The sequence below is a fragment of the Trachurus japonicus genome, chromosome 6, assembly GCF_045865225.1.
Source record: "Trachurus japonicus isolate A0001 chromosome 6, Traja_1.0".
In the NCBI taxonomy this organism is placed as follows: Eukaryota; Metazoa; Chordata; class Actinopteri; order Carangiformes; family Carangidae; genus Trachurus; species Trachurus japonicus.
This window is the reverse complement of record NC_140912.1, coordinates 17,228,604-17,246,900: the sequence shown is the minus strand read 5'-3', so window position 1 is coordinate 17,246,900 and position 18,297 is coordinate 17,228,604. Positions and strand designations below refer to the sequence as shown.

The window sequence follows — 18,297 nt, the reverse complement described above, 5'->3', positions numbered from 1 at the left end:
TTCCTGATCAAATATTGATATGAAGAAAGAAGGCTCATGCAAGTATTATATTTTGAACACAATGTAGAAACAGGACGGGTTAAGACACACAAGTGGTTCAGCTGTGGAAGACTTCCAGTTGCACCGTCCTTCTATGAAACAATAATTAGCCTTATGTCCTTAAATTAAGGTTTTACTGCGGATGCTTCATTGATTATCAGAGCAGAGTCAGCTCTGTACAAACGGGTGTAATGAGATGCTGGCAGGAAAGGAGACATGATTCAATGGACAGGTACAGTAGATGGTACTGTACATGGTATAAACTGACAGTGTTTTATTTACATTAAATGTTTTCTTTTAAACCTTTTTTATGAGGGTTTAAGCAAACTCCTTTTATACACATATGGACAAGGAGGAGATTAACAAGGACAAGTGATGCACAGAGACTCAAGGACCCACAATTACATAAACGTACACCTTGTGCTGTCTCCTTGAGAACTTTAAACAAGGTTATTCTTCTCAACAATATCAACTACAAGTACTGCAGATAAGAAAAATGGCCAGTTGCCCTTCAAAATGGGACCACATCCACAATTGTATACGTGGGGGTAAAAATGCTATGAACATGTGCATCGTGTATATGATTGATAGAGGACTTCTTGTAATGTAACATTGAAAAAAGACATACAAAGAGCCCAAAACATACGTAGTGGATGAAAACATATTTCAAAAAGGTCAAATAAATAAAAAAACAGCGAGAGGATGCCTCTCAATACCGACTCTCTCGGTATAACCCTAAGCTGGATGAAAAGCCCCAAGGTTAGGCTGATGAAACAGCAGATATTTTCTTGCTTTTGACCTTAACCTAAACATTGTCTAAATAGAGGCATGGTGAGCAAAGCACTTGCACAGACACAATCACAGCAGATGATTTGGTTGCATTAAGACCTATCCAAAACTTTTGTTAGTTTTAAACAAAAGTTGTTGTTTTTCCTGCACACCAACAGTCAGTTGTTTATCAGACTTTTATAAATGAACAGTAGAAGCAGAGGAGCAAGTGTATATGGCATCATGACTTTTGTTGCACTCTTGGCAGGGGACGAGACGCTTGTTTTGATTTCGGTGTAGTGTGCACTGTCCCCACAATAGAAATACTTCAACAGCTCAGTGATATAACAGTGCCCAGACTCCTGGAGGTAATAAGGTTTGTTTAAATCCAGTATTAAACAGGAGATCATGTTCACCTCAAGGAGCCTTTTTTCTTTTATTTTCTTCTCTTTTTTTGTTACAGCTTACTCTCCATAGCGGCACTGTATTATTTTTTCATGTATTAGTTTTCACCTTCTATAATTACCTAGTCACTCTCAAAAGTGACTTTCATAGCTCTGAGTATTTTTGATTGAGTTTAATCTCTCAAGTTCTACACAAGGTTAATGATATACAAGGACATTTTGCCATGATTGAGCTTGTTTTATGACCATGACTTGTGTTTTTGAGGTGAACCCTCAGGCATTATATTGTGTCAACAGCAGCAAGAAATTAATTCACATTACAGATGGAAGCCTCGGTGTCAACAAGCATATACTGTATGAACAGATATTGATAAAACCTTGACATTCAAAATGTATTGTGTACATGTGCATTAACATGCACACATTTACAATAGAGACAGTTCAATAGGCTTTGAAGGAATGTCAACGGTCTATCCCATCAAGTATTATAATGACTGATACTTTTTTGCTATGAAGTTACACTTCTGTGTAGTTTTTATCTGAGCATGTCTTTGTTCAGCCACTGCTGTGTGACTGTTTGGAGATCTCTCTGTTTTGACAAAATTGCCCCAAGTGGCCTTCTTAATCCTAAACCTTCATTTTCTTCACCCCTCCATCATCTCTCAGTGTAATAGAAAAGACAATCTCTCAAAGTGAAGCTGGAGCTCTTCAAAGTTACATTTGATGTTAGGTTTGTTACACTGGGGAACAAGACATCTTCAGTGATAGCGCATTAGAAAAGTGGCCATTGGAGGGTTGGAGCTTGAAGATGTTGCTGCTCATGGCATCTTTATTGATGATACAGATGGAAAATAATTGTCACTATCAATGCAAACCACTATAAACTACAGCAGAGGTCTTCAATAGGGGGTCTGTGACCCCTAGGGGGTCTGCGCAGGTGCTGCAGGGGAGTCATGGTATTTTTGGTTGATCAGGCAATGTTTCATATCTTTTAGTTTCCACATTTATGTTTCAAATAAAAACGTCACTTTGAATAGCTTGTCTGCATGATTACAATGCAGTTGACAGACATTGTTGATATTGGCATTGGTGAACAAGGTCTGTTTATAGGAATATATCAACCTGTGTGTTATTTCAAAAGCTTATATGCACAATATCAAGCTACGTTAATACATGGTACTGGGCCTAGTACATTTTTTTTAAATATAGTAGGGGTCCCTGCTCAATGTCTCTGTCAGTGGTAGTGGGTCTAATTGTGTGGCAAAAACTACAACGAAACTATTAGAGGCCTGATGACACTGACATCCAGAAGTGGGGCTCCTCCTGCTCTGAGCAGAAGTCTGAGCACATATTATCTGTAAATTGATTTTATTTTGACCTGTCAAAATAGTTGGAGTGTTAGTTTAGTGTTTTGCTTACAATTTTTTTCAGCAGTGGTGCTGTTGTGCTGGTATCCATGAGGGCGTGACACCGGAGTCGGATGAGCTTCAAACATTACTTATTTATTAACTTACACACTGTAGCCCCTACTGGGCACCTCCTGCCATATTGACAATTTACCTTGTCGCCTGCAATGCTCACATTTACCACGTTACTGTCACTTTCCTGCTGCTCAGTCGTTACACACTGCCCTGTTTGCTAAATGAGCTTTGCTACACTAACATTGATGTCCTTGAGGAGGAGGATTTGACGCAATGGTTCAACTCCAATCTAACACTGGGTGTTGTTGTGCTCACACAGTTATAGGGCTGGATTATACAACTTCAAAACAGTCACCCCATCACCAGCTTTGCTCTGGGTGAATGCAGACTAACTGTGCAACAGTTGTCTAGACTCTAGACTATATAGTCAACTTTGTAAAATTCCCAGTGCATCCAGGCCAACTGAGATAGAGGCCTCCCAGAGGAATGATGAGTAATCAGAACATTTATGGTTTACAGTAAATGATTTTTTGCTGGCTGGGGGTGATACATTTTAAGAATGGCTGGATTTAATCATCCAGTTTACAGTTTCACCCAGTTCCCACTTCCCAGTGTTGAGCCAACTAGTGCTCTTGGCATTGTGTTGCCGCTGATGTCCCTGATCTGAATGCTAATATAGATGATAATCGAATAAAAATCCACCTACTTCTGTATTGAAGGTCTTGTGTTCGACTGCTGATTGTATGCAGACTTGGTCTTGCAGAGAAAATCCTCTGATCAATTTCAAAACGGAAACTGACATTCATTTAGAAATTCTCCAGAGTGATGTACCAGAAGGACGTCAGGGAGCAGTGAGTAGAAATAATATTTCTCAGTGAGTTGCGTGCTCTGCATAACTTCTGTCTGAGCTCACTGCATTGTTAGATACTGCTGAGCATTCACCCTGTGTCCATAGGGTACGAGAGTAGACTGCATCTGCCCTGGACTGAATTGCACTCGATGTAACCAACCAGGCATTCTCTCTGTTTTAGTTTGTTTTTCTTCATCAGCTGCTGAGATGAAATGTGCAAGGAACTGCAAGGATCATTTATCAGATCCTCCTTCTTTCCTCTGTATATACCTGTTTTGTTTTCCGTTTACGAATATTTCAAAAGCATCTTAGCAATACAGTTACTGAATACTAAAATAATACTAAAAATGCTTTTGGATGTACTGATGTGTCAGTCAGAGCTGCCTGCATGCATTCGAATCGTGGCGTTTTGCTGGGAGAAGCTGAGGAGCTTCTCAACAGTTCTGTTTGAGTGTCACTGACATAGTGGTGCTGAACAGGATGGAGCTGAGGTTCACAATCAATATAACAGGCAGCAGTGATTGATTTATTACTTGTGGGTTTTGCACACTCCCTCTCCCTCTCTTTCTCTCTCTCTCTCTCTCTCTCTCTCTCTCACTCACTCACTCACTCACTCACTCACTCACTCACTCACTCACTCACTCACTCACTCACTCACTTTCTTCCTCTCTCTCTCTTTCCCCCTCTATCTATCTCTCTCCCTCTCTCTCCCTCCCTCTCTCTCTCTGCCATCTGTAGCTCAGGCTCCACAATGTGGCAACTAGAGGGAAGTGCTCTGCCCATCCACAATAACCATAGTCTTGGACAGACCAGAAAACAGTGTAGTAATTAATTTCTAGTGGTACATTTAGCATTGTATACCCAATGTATGATATTAACAGTTAACCAAAGTCTATCTTATTTCTTAACGTTAAGTTATTTATGGAAAATAGAGTAGGGTAGCACAGAGAATGACCAGGACCATGTGGATTTTGTTTCATATTTTTGCATCTATACTTATGAATTGTCGATTTATCACTGGAGACAGAGTTGCAGCAGCTGTTGGGGGAGCAGTTGCATATTGCTCACTTTAATGTCCAGAGCATAAATAATGCACACTCAAATGTAGACTTATATTTATGTCGCTGAAATATCTGTCAAGAGAGTGTTTCTGTAAGAGCTTTGGCTTACATTAGGGTTTTCTTTAGTTTAGCATGATAAGTACCACTGGCTCTTACGATGACCTTTTGTGAAAAGTAATGGAAATGCTACTGGACCAATGTGAACTGCTTATTATATGAAAAGGCCTAGCTCTTCCCCTGGGCGTAACATTGGAAGTTCAATAAATGCCTTTCTGATGAAAGTGATCCTTGTTAATATTCCAGTGCATTTTTCAGCACCTAAATGTTATATTTATGCAAATCAGTGAAATGTCATTCTTCAATCTTTGTTTTACGTAACTGTGGCGCAAAATGCAATATTTTGAGAAATGATGTGCTTAACCTTTCCACCTTTTTCTCTTGTGTCCACAGAAGTGTATGAAATTCAATGTGGATGCTCCTATCTGGCGGTCCAAACAGCGGATCCTGTGTACGCTTAACCAGAGCCTGAAGGATGTACTCAACTATGGCCTGTTCCAGCCGGCTTACAATGGAAAGGCTGGCAAATTTCTGGATGAGGAGAGACAGCTAAGGGAATACCCATTCCCATCCATTGCTCCTGTACCGTACCTTGAGGTGAGTGTGGATCATGAGGCTTTAAGGAGCAAGAGAAGTAGCAAAGAAGAGGTGGTATACACCTACACCATACATATATATCCCCTGTATTGTCCTCCAAGTAATGGTTAGAGGGTGAGGGAAAATGTATTTCCTTGAGAATTCTAGTTGTCATCTTATATGATTTTATTTTATTAGTTCTCAGATTCCAAAACTCAGGTTTGAGAAAGTTAGATTGACACACCAAAAACACCTGTCATCCTCTTTGAAAAAGGCAAGTCGTTATGTTGCTGTTTTGATAAATTGGTTTGTAAATTGTAAATGAAATTCCCTTCTGTTTAACTCATAATGACCTACATTACAGCATCATGGATAAAGCTGGGTATCCCTGCTTAGTGTTATAACAAAGATGATGTTTATTATTGTTGTGTCAGTATAGTAATGTAGTGGTACATAGAGTTTATTGCAAAAATCTGGCATAACAGTTGAAGGCTCCTGGGATTTTAGGATCGCGTTATTAATCTACGTAGTCATAGAGAAAGAATGAATTTAGCATTTCAGACTTACGGTTGTTAGGCATGCTGATATTTCTGTCTTAAAGAGGCAAAATATAAACTAAAAGCATGGTGTTGGTTGTCATTGTAAGTCATCTTGTCATTAGTGAAGAGTATCTCCTCTAATGTTTTTGAAGAGACAAGCAGACTCACACACATGGATGTGCGCATAACTGCACATGCACTGTGCTTTTCTGATCTGATGTGTCAATCAAACCTAGCAGCAATAATAACCACACTCAATGACAAAATGTGTTGTCTGCGGCAGCTGTCATCTGTTAGAGATAATTGTAGTGCTTGTCCATCATGGTTTGTGATCCATATACAGATGTGTTGCTTTACCACAGCGGTGTAATAATGTCATTTAGGCCATTTTTATTTTCTGTAGTTTTATGATGTGTCAAGAGATGGAGAACATAATAAAGATTGATGATAATGATTTACTTCCCCCCTTGAGCCTCAATTTTAAGCCAATCCCTGGTGTATTAGGAGACACTGTTGTCCCAACGAGTCCCAGTTTGCTTTTGATATTCTAATACAGTCATCGCTTTAATAAAAAGCCTGTCACGTTTAGTACAGTTTTCACTACATCAACAGTGTCAGAATGTATAAGCATATCACAAAGTCTTGTCTCTCTTCTCTTATTATCATTAGTTTTTTTATTTTACACTTCTCTCTGCTGTGAAGCTCAGACCAGTAGAAAACTGCAGTGATGGTTGTCCTTCTGGAAGTTTCTCCCAGCTCCACACAGACCTCTGGGCTCAGCCAGAGTGATCCCCAGGTTCTTACGGTAGTTGTATCTCCTAAAAAGGCCCTTCTCCCCATGTTGGTCAGTTCAGCTTTAGTTTCTTTCACAAGTACTGTATGATGGAGGCCACTGAGCTCTTGGGAACCTTCAATGCAGCAGATTATTTAGTATCTGAGCCCTAACACAACCTTGTCACTTAGCAACTGAATAACTTTTTGGGTTTTGCCTTGATTTGTATTGTCGGCTGTGAGATTTTGTATAGACAGGTGTGTGTCTTTCTAAATCATGTCCAATCAGTGGAGTTGAACCCAGGTGGGCTCCAATCAAGTAGTCTACAAAGTAGACAAATCTCAAAATGATCAAAAGAAATGGAAGGCACCTGCACTAAATTCAATTTGCCATACAGTAGCAAAAACGCTGAATATTTATGTCAATGTGATGTTTCAGTTTTAGAGGGTTAAAAAGGTTTTTATTTAAATTCTTATTTATAAGACCTTGGATTTGCAAGCTAAATACAATAGAGATGGCTCCATTATGACACTGCCAGTCATTGTAGAAGCTAAACGATGAACCATTGTCTGAACCGTTATGACTTGAACTCTGGGTATGGGACTGGGGCATACAAGACTAGAAGGAGTTATATTTCTAGTCAAAGTCCTTGCATAAAACATATTGTGCCTTAAATATCTGAGATGAAAGTAAAGAAAGTGAAGTAAAACCAGTAAAAGGTTTCTGCAAGTGGTACTGTATATGCCATGAGTGAACAGGAGTGACCTGCTATTCACCAGTGGCATAATGTTAAGCACATGCACATACTGCAGAGACGTGTGCCATCAAAACAACTGTATTTTGTATGAATATGAAAAAGTTAATTTCTATTAAGTCCACTGAGCTTTCATTTTATTAACTTTCACCTGCACATTTCTTATGAAATCTTAACTCCGCTTTATCGTTTCTTTGTCCGTTTTACTTCTGAAAAATTCCACTTGGTTGTGGACCTACAGTATCTTTTGTGTATTTGTGTGTGTGTGTGTGTGTGTGTGTGTGTGTGTGTGTGAGAGAGAGAGAGAGAGAGAGAGAGAGAGAGAGAGAGAGAGAGAGAGAGAGAGAGAGAGAGAGAGAGAGACTCTGGTACTACTCAGTGGGAGCTCTGTGTGTCATTGATTGACCAGCAGTTATTCCCTGAGGCCTGTGGTGTGTAGAGATGATTGACAGGTTTGGATTAGCAGCTGAAAACACTCTGTTCTGTCACGGATTTACCCTGTTGGTGAAAACTACATAATGGTGGAGAAACAGATGTGCATGTACTCACACACACACACACATGCACGCGCACACACACACTTGTGTGCAGGTGCACAACACACACACAGAAGTGAGATACATTGCAAGTCCAGAGCAGTGAGAGTTACAATTTTTTAAAGCTATTACAGGCTGTCAGTGTTCAGTGAAACATGTCTATTAAACAAGCAGCTTGCGTCACACACAGTGAATGATGTGGCTTTTGACAAGTGAGAAAATGGCAAGAGCCCAGAGCTGTAAAGTATAGGAAACAGAAACTGAGATGGATGATTTTGCAGTAGTGGAAGCACAAGTAAATCAAGAATTTTGGGAGTTTTGTTGAAGGAAAATATCATATTCATGTAATCAATACTTGATCTGCTATGTATTCAATAGGGCATGTAACTTAGTGTAGGTAGATACATGTAATCCTATCATTGTCCACCATCTAATAATAAAATAAGAATTATTCCACTCATTTCATCCAAAAATGATTTGATGTTGTTTGGTCTGAGGAGCTGATAGTGTGTGAGAATTAAAACTGTTGTTGAGCAATCAAGACATAAACCAAAGGTTAGGAAAAATAACTGACTTTCCTCTAATGTTTGTTCTTGTTGTCTTTCAGTTCCGCTATAAAAGACGTGTCTACACACAGACTCACCTGGATGAAAAGCAGCTGTCTAAGCTCCACACAAAGGTAAGAGAAAACACCCGTGTCATCCACATCTAAGGAGCTTTTTCTTTGTGCAGCCTTCTAAACTGAGTCAGTGACACATACAGTATGCAACACAATATTATGAAACTTGTTCACTCATTTATCAGTGTTTGATTCATTCATATTTTAAAAAAGAGCCAAATATTTAACATTTTTTGATGATGATGATTTAAGTAATTTAAGTCATTTTGATATATAACTTGTCTCATATTCTGATATGTCACTTCGATCTCACATTGTACCATTCCTGTGTATTAATTCCTTCTGCCAGACCCTCTGCAATGTATGTTTCTTTCTTGTTGGCCTAAAAAGTAATTCAGTTCGTCTTTGGTGGTTAGGCAGAGTTATAGGCCACAGAAAAAAGTCAGTACAAACTGGCAAACAGGGCAGGCAGGTGGTCACAAACACTGATAAAGAAAAGCAGAAGAACACAGATACTGGCGGTCTGTGTCCCAGTCCAGGGGCAGCATCCTATTTTAGCCTATGAAGGATTTGGTCTAGCAAGGTAGGCCTTGGAAACGGTCAGAGAGAGACCAAGCCAAAATGAGATGGTCTGGCCTACAGTGGATTTCTGCTTTGTGTAATCTTTGGGAAGCCCCAGTGGTTTACGTACTGTAGCAGAGCAAAAATTAGTAATAACCTGTTATTGTCTGCCAAATGGCGCACAATGAATCATGGGATAGGTTGTGCCACAAACGGTCTATGTGGTGGAGTCTTGTAGCCCAGGAGAAGAAGGCTGCATATGAAGAGGCCTTCAAAATGGAGCAGCCTAGTCACATCGATGTGATGCAATTGGTCAAATGCTGCCCATGAAAGATTCAGTCCCTGCACTGGGACTCAGCTTAGGGCTACTGAGCAGTCAAGACAGTCGAGCACTGTATATGATGGCTACTGCGTATACTATGACTGATGAAGGCATAGGGAACGGTTGCGTAAACAGATAACTAATCAAAGTAGAAACACAGTGGAGACGACTGGTGGGCAGGTGTAGAATGACAGCTGTAAAGTACGAGGGCATGTTCATAAGTCGATGCAGATGTGTGCATGTGTTCTGGTCTGCCGTTTATGCGTTAGTGTGTGCATATGTGGGTGTCAAACAGTAGGAGATTTACATTGGGGAAAAATGACCAGTGTCACTTTAGTGTGTTTTTTGTATTAGCAAGAGAGAGAAAGAGACAACAACAGGAGGGAGCTGCTATTGGTACAAATCATAGAACTGCAGTTTTGATAATTTATGCATCAGTCAGTGGTTTTCACCATCATGCTTCCTCACTGGCAACAGTAACGGCCATGCTTGCAGGCCGTTCATTCCTACATCCAAACGTCCCATTCCAGCATTTAACACCTTCTGTAGACACAGCATCAATATTTACTTGGACTCAAAGATGACCTTCTTAGATTTGTTGGTCAAAAGGCCAAGTTCACTGCGACCTCAAGGAACACGTTTTTGATTGGCTGTTGATTGTTTGAGGCATATAGCTGCGAGTTGCTGGCATGCTGTGAGAACATTTGATTGTATAATTAATCCTCCCAATTGCGGTGAAGTGGTTAAAGACTACTGAATAGCAAACAGTTGTATTTCATAACTAACAGGTCTTAGAAAATGTGTATGGTATGTCTAGTGTATTTTCTCAGTTTATTAGTTGATATCAGTCAAAGCAAAATACTATTCTGTGTCCAGTAAATTAACAGGATTTGTCATAACAGGCATTATTTTTGTAGAAATGGGGTATATGAAAAATGTCTTTATTCATTGTGAGAGACTGTTATACATTCAATGTATGAATATCTGGAAAATACAGCCCAAATATGGTCTTCCAACCTCCACCCCTGCAAGAACTTCAACATCGCGGAAGTGTCACTTGTAATGCCACTGAAAATGATTTCTTTGAAAGATTGGGAACTTTGAGGTCATTGTTGAGTTTTCCATCTGCAGTATTCACAGACAGTGAGTCTGCTGTGTAAATCTACTGAGAGTGTGGAGGAGAAGTGAGAAATAGTGAATGAGAGGGAGATGTAGAAAAGCAGTCATTAGAAGGCTGAGTCACGCTGTTAGATATTGCTTCTTTTTAATTAGTTTGGCATGGTGCTGCCGTCTGGTGTACGGTATCACTATGGCAGAGTCTATGAATGCTACTCAACTGGAAGGCTCAGCCAAGATCACTTCCTGCCCAGCTGCAATTTAGGGGCAATTCTACAAAATAAATCCTCTCTAAAGAGAGAATTTGTTTTGATTGGTCTGCCTTGCAGGCCAATAGAAAGGAAGCATGCAAATTTCATAAATGAGAAAAAAAGAGTCGGTTTTTTTAACTATTAACACTTTTTTAACGAGTAGAGATCTGTATGTGAATGGCTGGTGAGAGCCACATAGCCTGCTTTTCCAGAACAGCTGTGTTATTGAAGAGAATTGATGGAGGTAATATGGGGTTACATGCTCAAAGAACAGTAGTAAATCCTTGTTTTCCTGTGTTTATGATTTGTCTGTGTATAAAACAGAATATACTCTTTATAGGAAATATTGTGGATGGTGTCAATGTATTTATAAAATGTTGGTGTGCACAGCTAGAAAAGGCTATGGCAGACACTGTTTTCTCTGTCTCTGTCTCTGTCTAGCTAAATGTAGGAGGAATGCAGCTCATCTTATAACGGTGCTCAATTTCATGGCTACATCAAGGTCACATGCTCTATGTGGAGATTTATTATTTCCATCTATAAAATACTTTTTAATTCTGACTTTAGGTAATAAGTAGGCTATATGAATTTTTCATAGCAGTCATCCAATCATGAATGTTAACAGCCTTTTAATAAGTCTGTTTAGGCAGTCGTAATAAAAAAAAATTGAATATTCTCTTAGGCATGCATTGGTGAAGATTAGCATTAAGCCAGTCATGTTCGAAAGTAATGGGTCATTGACATTTGGCTCTCTCTTTTCTGAGTTTGGTTTTGTTGCATAATGATGTCCAGGGGTGGAGAGGGAAATCCTCTTATTGGTGACTCTTGCAGCCCTGGCAGCCCCGATGATCACTATTTATTGTGAAGCAAGCTGCCCTTTTAGGGAGAGGTCAAGCGTTAACCTACTTTGCTAGTATGGAGCTCATTAGCCGCAGGCTCAAGTTTAAAATGAGGTCATAATTGATAGGATTTTCCCATTCTTTTTTTCCCTCTTCACCTGACCCAGCTGGACCTTCTCACCCTGGAACTGTCTCGGTCAACTGTGTTAGGTGACCGAATGGAAAATCTACATATTATATTTTCAGGGGGAAAACAGAGTATCATGTTGGAGGTCAGCCACGTTATAGACAAGGCTGAAGAATGGGTGGTTTTCTTGCAGTGTGACAAAAGGCATCTAGTGATAGAAACTGTCTTTGATTTTGAATTAGGAGTGATTCAAACTCACTCTATGACTTGTTTTACATCTGTTTTACGTTTTACACCTACATTTTTCCCTAAAACAAACATTCTCTCTGTTACAAAATCACAATTATTCTGTGCATATACGACACTATTTAATTCCACATACAGTACAGCAGTCCCACACAAGCCATAGGATAGCTACATTGTACTGAGTTGTGATTTTCAAATAGGAATGCAGTTTTTAGGCTGCACATCACAGAACACACATCAAAGAAAATATTCTAGGTACATGTATCAGTCATCTACTTTTCACAGTGACATACTGTCATCATCACCATGATCACTGCGAGAATTTTAAATAAAGTTATGTGGGCTTGAAATGATGGAATTTATGAGGCCCGCATTCCAGCAAATGAATGAACAGTTACTCACAAGATCACATAGTTCTTGCTGTCGTACAGTATTTATTAGGAACAGAGCACTGATGCTTAAGCCTTGCCCAGGAATTCACCAGTGCAAATGTATGTGACCTTTTTAGCAACACTTTTTTCATGTGTGTTATGGAGAACAGATGCAGAACTCATGCAGTTTAAAAAAATATGGAATAATATATTTTTTAAAAACAATGTTTAGAAGGGATGCATGCAGGATTGGGCGGATGAGTAGATAGAAGGATTTAGATATAGTATTTTTTTATTTTTATATGCAACTATGAAAGCCTTAGGCGTTGAAATGGCCAGGGAGGGGGTTAGTGATACAGTAGTGGAAAGCATTTAGTAACGCACTATTTGGTAATGTGGTCACGGATTCCACAAAGCACATTGCCAGAATGAGGGCATTTCATACGTGCTAATATAATGAACCAGTTGAGACATTGCATGCAATATCAAATTGTACAATTTGCTTTTCTCTTTGGATAAAAGTTATTAACCTTCACAAGCTAAATCAATGCATCGTACTTTGCCACATTTTTGTAAATATGCATGTGTGGGAAATCGTTATTCATAAAAGGCACCCCCGTAAAACATAGTGAAGACTAATGCTATTCCTCCTACACCAAAGCTGTGTATTATTGTTCGCAGCTTATTGTATTTATGAATGAGAAATCCTGCATTATTTTCAGTTTACAATGAAACTACACAGAGGATGTAACTCAGGGTAGGTATGATATTGTTCTGAGATGCCAGATCTCACACTGCTACCATTCAGTGCCTAAACCCTCCTATCACTGCAGTGTTATTGCAGCTGCATGCAATGTTAAATTATATGTGGAATTTCTGCATAATACACACACACATTCAAACATTTACACACACATACACGTACACACACACTAGGCTGCATGGCACAAGATGAGAGAACATTTCCAATGGGGAATCCCTGGCGCACAAAGCTCCCCTTATGGATAATCCCCTAAATGGAAGAGAAATGTTGTGTATGTACTTTGAAAGAAGAAGAGACATATCTGGGTAGAACGAAAACACACACACACACATGCACGCACACTCTCAGACAAATGCAGACATGGAAGTTGGGATTAAAAGAAAAAAAATCCAAGATGAAGAGGGGGCTCAGCTGAAATTGATTGTGTTGTTTTCAATTTGAGACACTGTACGAGTGTGTATTTTTTGTTTTGTGGCTGTGCCTGTGGATGCACACATACAATACTGTGCCTGTGGATAGTTCTGGAGTCATTGGCCCAAGCAATTTTTCCATTTACACATAATATTTTCAGGAACACTAAGATACAAGAACATGACCATTAGTCAATTGTCATAAAGCAGCCACTGTTATGTAACACTAGGTTTCGCACATTGCTGTGATAACAGAGATTACACTAGCTCCCTTCACTGTTTATTAGGGATTTCCACTCCAAGCGTATCTTCCCTTCCTTCTGTATCTCACCCACACTTTCTCCATTTCATTTTTCCCTTCCTCTATCTTAACGCTTTTTCTCCTCCCTCTATTTTCCCTCCCTCTTCTCTCTCTCTCTCTCTCCCTCCATTTCTCTCTCTCCCCACCCTCCCTTCCGTACTCGCCAGCATCCTGCAAAATCACCCCTTACCATCTCTCCGTCTGTCTGTGCATGCACAGGAGTCAATGTGTGCGCCTGTGCTCGGGTGAGTGTTAGTGACCATGTGAATATGCATGTGCTACTTTGACAAGAGCAGATAGCGAAGGAGAAGGAGAGAGAGAGAACAAGAGGAGAGGAGACGAGGAGGAGGAGGGGGACAATGTATGGCCATGTGGAGGATGTTTTGGCATTGGGACTGTAGCTGACCCACGGGAGTGCGCGTGTGACTGGGAGTGCTTCCGTGTGCGTGTGTGTGTATAAGATGGGATCCGCACTGGGCAGAAGACAAGCAGCCGAGAGAAGGGAAAGAAAAACTAAAGAAGCCAGGAAGGCCAGACTCAATAGTAAGGTACCCCAGTTGCTCTCATCATCTTCTTAATTTGATTTTACCATTATCCCCTGGTGTAAATGCATCTTTTTATTCCTCTCTCTCTCTTTCCTTCTGTCTATTTTCCATACTTTCTACTCCCTGTTATTCACAAACACCCCCCAACCCATCCTTGTCTACCTGTCTATCCTCTCTTGCTCTCTCCCTCTTTCTCTCCCTGGCTTTCGTTCTGTTGTTATGCTCTGCTGCATGTTGGCTGTGTGAAGAGCTGGTGCAGTCTTGTCTGAAACCCTGACAGAATGCTAATGTTTCTCTCTGCACTGGTTCAGTTACTAACTGTGTGCTTGGATCAGTGTATCTGTCGATGTGTGCGTGTGTGTGTGTGTGTGTGTGCACTTGATATGTCAGAGGAGGTGTTGATGTTTGTGTCAAACTGTGGCAAGTGTGAGTGGTTGTGATTTCCCTTAGATCTCTGTGTAAGCAAGGAAAACAATTTTTGAGTGTGCATGTCTTTTTATGTTGCAAAGAAGTGTGTGTGGGTGCACGCAAGTATGAAAATGTGTTTATGCATGCACATGACAATGTGTGCGTAAGGGTCTGCCAGCGGGTCTCTCCAGGACAGAACTTGCCTTGTGGTCTTTACTGTCACAATGCTCTGCTTGTCTCACATTGCTGTCATAACCTGATATTTATGCTCTCTGATGGAGATGACTTCACTGCGTGTGCGTTTGTGTCAGACAGAGACAAAGCTGCAAAGACAGCGTGCAGTGTCGGCCGGGGCACAGTGGGTAAACTTGTTAACTACCACATACAGTATTTTCTGTGAACCTCCCTCAAGAATCTTAGAGCTGGCAGTCGTAGTCAAAGAGGGCTCAGCAGCTGGCAGCTGTCAACAGGACGCCCTGTAGGCAACGTGACCTGAGCTACTACTGCACAACTGGGCAGCCAAACCTACACTATGAAATATACCACACAAACATCTTCCAACTGTTTACTGGGTCAATTATGGAATTTATGTCAAACACACATTGTTTGAGTTTAGCAGCATTTCCTACTTACACATTCAGCTATTGTGAGTAATGGCCATCAAAACTGCGTACTGCACTTGTGTGTATTATTTTAGCATTACTTAGCTTGTATAGTGACAGACTTATTTGACATTTCAGATAATTACTCTAGTAATATAATTACACTCTGTAGGCTGGGAAGCTGTTCACAATGTGTCTTATGTTTCTGCTTTTCTAACACATGTGTAAGAAGTTCTTTGAAAAACTGGACCACTGTATACTACGTAAGTTGTTTAACGTTCACCACAACTATTTATTTCTCACTTCAACTGAGTGGGTTGTTTATGTATTTGTGCAAGCGAGAGAGTGTGACAATGATTAGAACGATTAGAATGAAGAATGAATTGATCCTGTTTTGTTCAGTATGTTCTGAAACCAGGCCATGTAGAAACTATAGCTCCAGGCTATTTATAATACAGCCCCAGTAAACTCTGTGTGGGTCTCTGCTACTACTGATGCTATTTCTTTGGGCTCTGTTTTTGTGATCTTGGTTAAGTATTAAGTCATGGCAATAGAAAAATAGAGAGGGATTTGTCCATAGCAGATTTGATTTTTAAACTTTAAACCGGTTTGTTTTCTTTGTGTTGTGGCAGTCTGGAAGTTTGGGCTAAAGTTTTGCAGTGACATATTAAAGTGGGTGACATCCAGAAATTAGCAGCTACAATCAGATCAAGTAAAAGAACAGAGATCACACATTTGCACTAGTCTTTGAAGAATCATTACAGGCTCCTGCAAAATGAAAGGGCTCAGGGACAACAGACAAGAAGACAAGAGAAAGCTAGTTAAACCATGTGACTTCTCTGTTTGGCTGTCACAGTATCTGCAGCAGAGGATTCAGTCACATCCACATTCTTGTGCACCAGTCACACACACCTCAGCCCTGTGCGTATAATTGGAAAATATCTTATTTTCTTTTTCTGGATATGTATGTAAATCCAACAAAAATACCACCTAGCTTCACTAAGTGTCATATTTTGTCTGAAAAGATCGCATCTGACATTTGTCTCTTTGTATGTGTGAAGGGGCGACATTTTAGACAACAGCTGATTTGATCCAACCCTCCATTTAACTGAAGTGGAACTGGACTCGCTGTTTAGTCTTGATGATGTTATGCCTCATTGCCTAAGTTCATTTCACAGTAAAAAAAAAAAAAACATGGTATAGCTTCTGCTCCATACTGTACAACATCCCACTGGCATTAGACCCCATCATTCTAGGTCAGGCAGTATGAATAGATAACTGCAGAATAGGATGCCAGGGGCGTTAAGTACAATAGAGTTCTAATAATCATCTGACTGAATAAATACACTAGCCACATACCCCCTGTCTGCAGCCGACTGGCTGTCCTCCTCTTGTGTCTCTCTGGAGACCCTAGGCCCGTTTGCAGCATGTAGTTGAGGGTTGTTTTTTGCTATTTTTTCAGTTATATTTCACATTTATTTTTATTAGATGGAGCTCCAGTTTAGCTTTGTTTTGTTAACGTGTGTTTCATCCTGCCTCCCCCCTGTCTGTGTGTCAGTCCTAGTGTCAGTTTGTGTGTCTGTCTGAAAGCACATGAGTGGACCTGATTCAGCTCTTTCTTTCTCTGGACTCTTTGATTCTGATGACAGCATACATTCCCCTCATTCTCCCCAGCCACCCTGCTTACAAACACAAATACACAAAAACACAGTAATGCATACAAGCAACAATAGAGCTCTTGTCATATTTCATGTGAAATATGTAGTGTGAATTTGGCTGCATGAGTTTGTTAAATATTACTCTGTGGAGAATTACCCCTATAGCTGTGAAAATCAGTTAGTCTGCAACATGGGTGGTTATAATGGATCATAAATAGTTACACAGTGAGAAAAAAAAAAAAACTTTCCAGACTTCTCTACTGTCCATCTGTGCCCAGTATTTTCTAAACACCTATAGTTGCATGTACAGTATATGCAATGTGTAACTAAATTCACATCTCTACTGTAGTTCTCAAACAGATTTACCTGTTTAAAAAGCTGGTCAGCCAGATGTGTGTATGTTACTATATCTCTTAATTGTTGTCCATTGTAACTGTCAGCAAATTAAGTCTACGGGAGTGGGCATTTGGATAGTCTGCCTTTTTTTTCCCTTTTTTTTTTGTTTTTTTTACATTAAAGGTTGTCAAAGAAAGCCATGAAGCTAGTGTAGCCATGAGGGTGGGGGGAAAATAAAATACAGCAGAATGAGTTTGGGGGTCCACATACAATAAACCTCTGCTCTGCATGTTTGTGAGTGTGTTAAAGAGTGGGACAGAGGCTTTGGCTTTGTTCCAGCCTTTAGCCAGCCCTTTCTGAGTTAGCTCACACTGTGCCGCCTGCCCAAACTGTAGTACATCAGGCGGAATACTAGATTATTATACAAAGCGAGAACATACTTTCCAAGTGCTTCTGAACAGGATTACTCAGGAGACACCATGCTGCTGCGTTCAGAGAGAACTTCGAGGAGCCGGGCCACAGAGGTTAGACACAGCACACAAATGCTAAAATGACTCATGAGATCTGGAGTAAATGCAGGTTACTGTCACAGTGAGGTTGTGTAGGTATAGCTCTGACACCATTCTCTCTCTTGGATACCCACAGAAAAAGAAGTTTTTTTTAATGGAGCAACATTTCGTCTAAAGTGCAGCCAACTGTTTATTTGCCAGCTTTGAATTATCTGGACTCTCTATTTTATAGTGTGTGACCTAGTATGTGCTTTAAGTTCTGTTGCAACACAGCAAACCGCATGACATTTTACACATGTAGTTCAAACTTGCATGTTGAAACGTTTGTGTAATTCATTTGACATCAACATAGTGATCACTGTTTGTTGTGTGAATGACACTAATTACAGAAACAGAAAATAACTGATCTGGTTACAGTCTCATTTTAATGGTTTAAATAAAGAGATAGCTCACATAATAGAGTGAGCATACTGGTATGTGCATGCTGTGTCAGCAGATGACATGGGTCCAGGTAAAGGCGAGCTTTAGGCTGGAAT

The 18,297-nt window shown here is 40.1% G+C and overlaps 1 protein-coding gene across 8 annotated transcripts in view; it reads left to right on the top strand.

Moving 5' to 3' along the window:
* The window catches only part of shank3a (SH3 and multiple ankyrin repeat domains 3a), a 141,435-nt gene that overhangs the window by 23,421 nt on the left and 99,717 nt on the right, over positions 1–18,297 (top strand). For 6 of the 8 annotated variants that reach the window (XR_015036004.1, XM_085779436.1, XM_085779434.1 and 3 more), the window contains exons 2-3: positions 4,994–5,197; positions 8,385–8,456. Coding sequence is in view for 6 of the 8 variants with exons in the window: in XM_085779436.1 (XP_085635562.1) it covers positions 4,994–5,197; positions 8,385–8,456 (276 nt within the window). In the remaining 2 variants the exon portion in view is untranslated. Of the gene's footprint in view, positions 1–4,993; positions 5,198–8,384; positions 8,457–14,022; positions 14,252–18,297 lie in introns of those variants that run through there. The other 2 variants (XM_085779437.1, XM_085779439.1) reach the window with 2 other exon arrangements.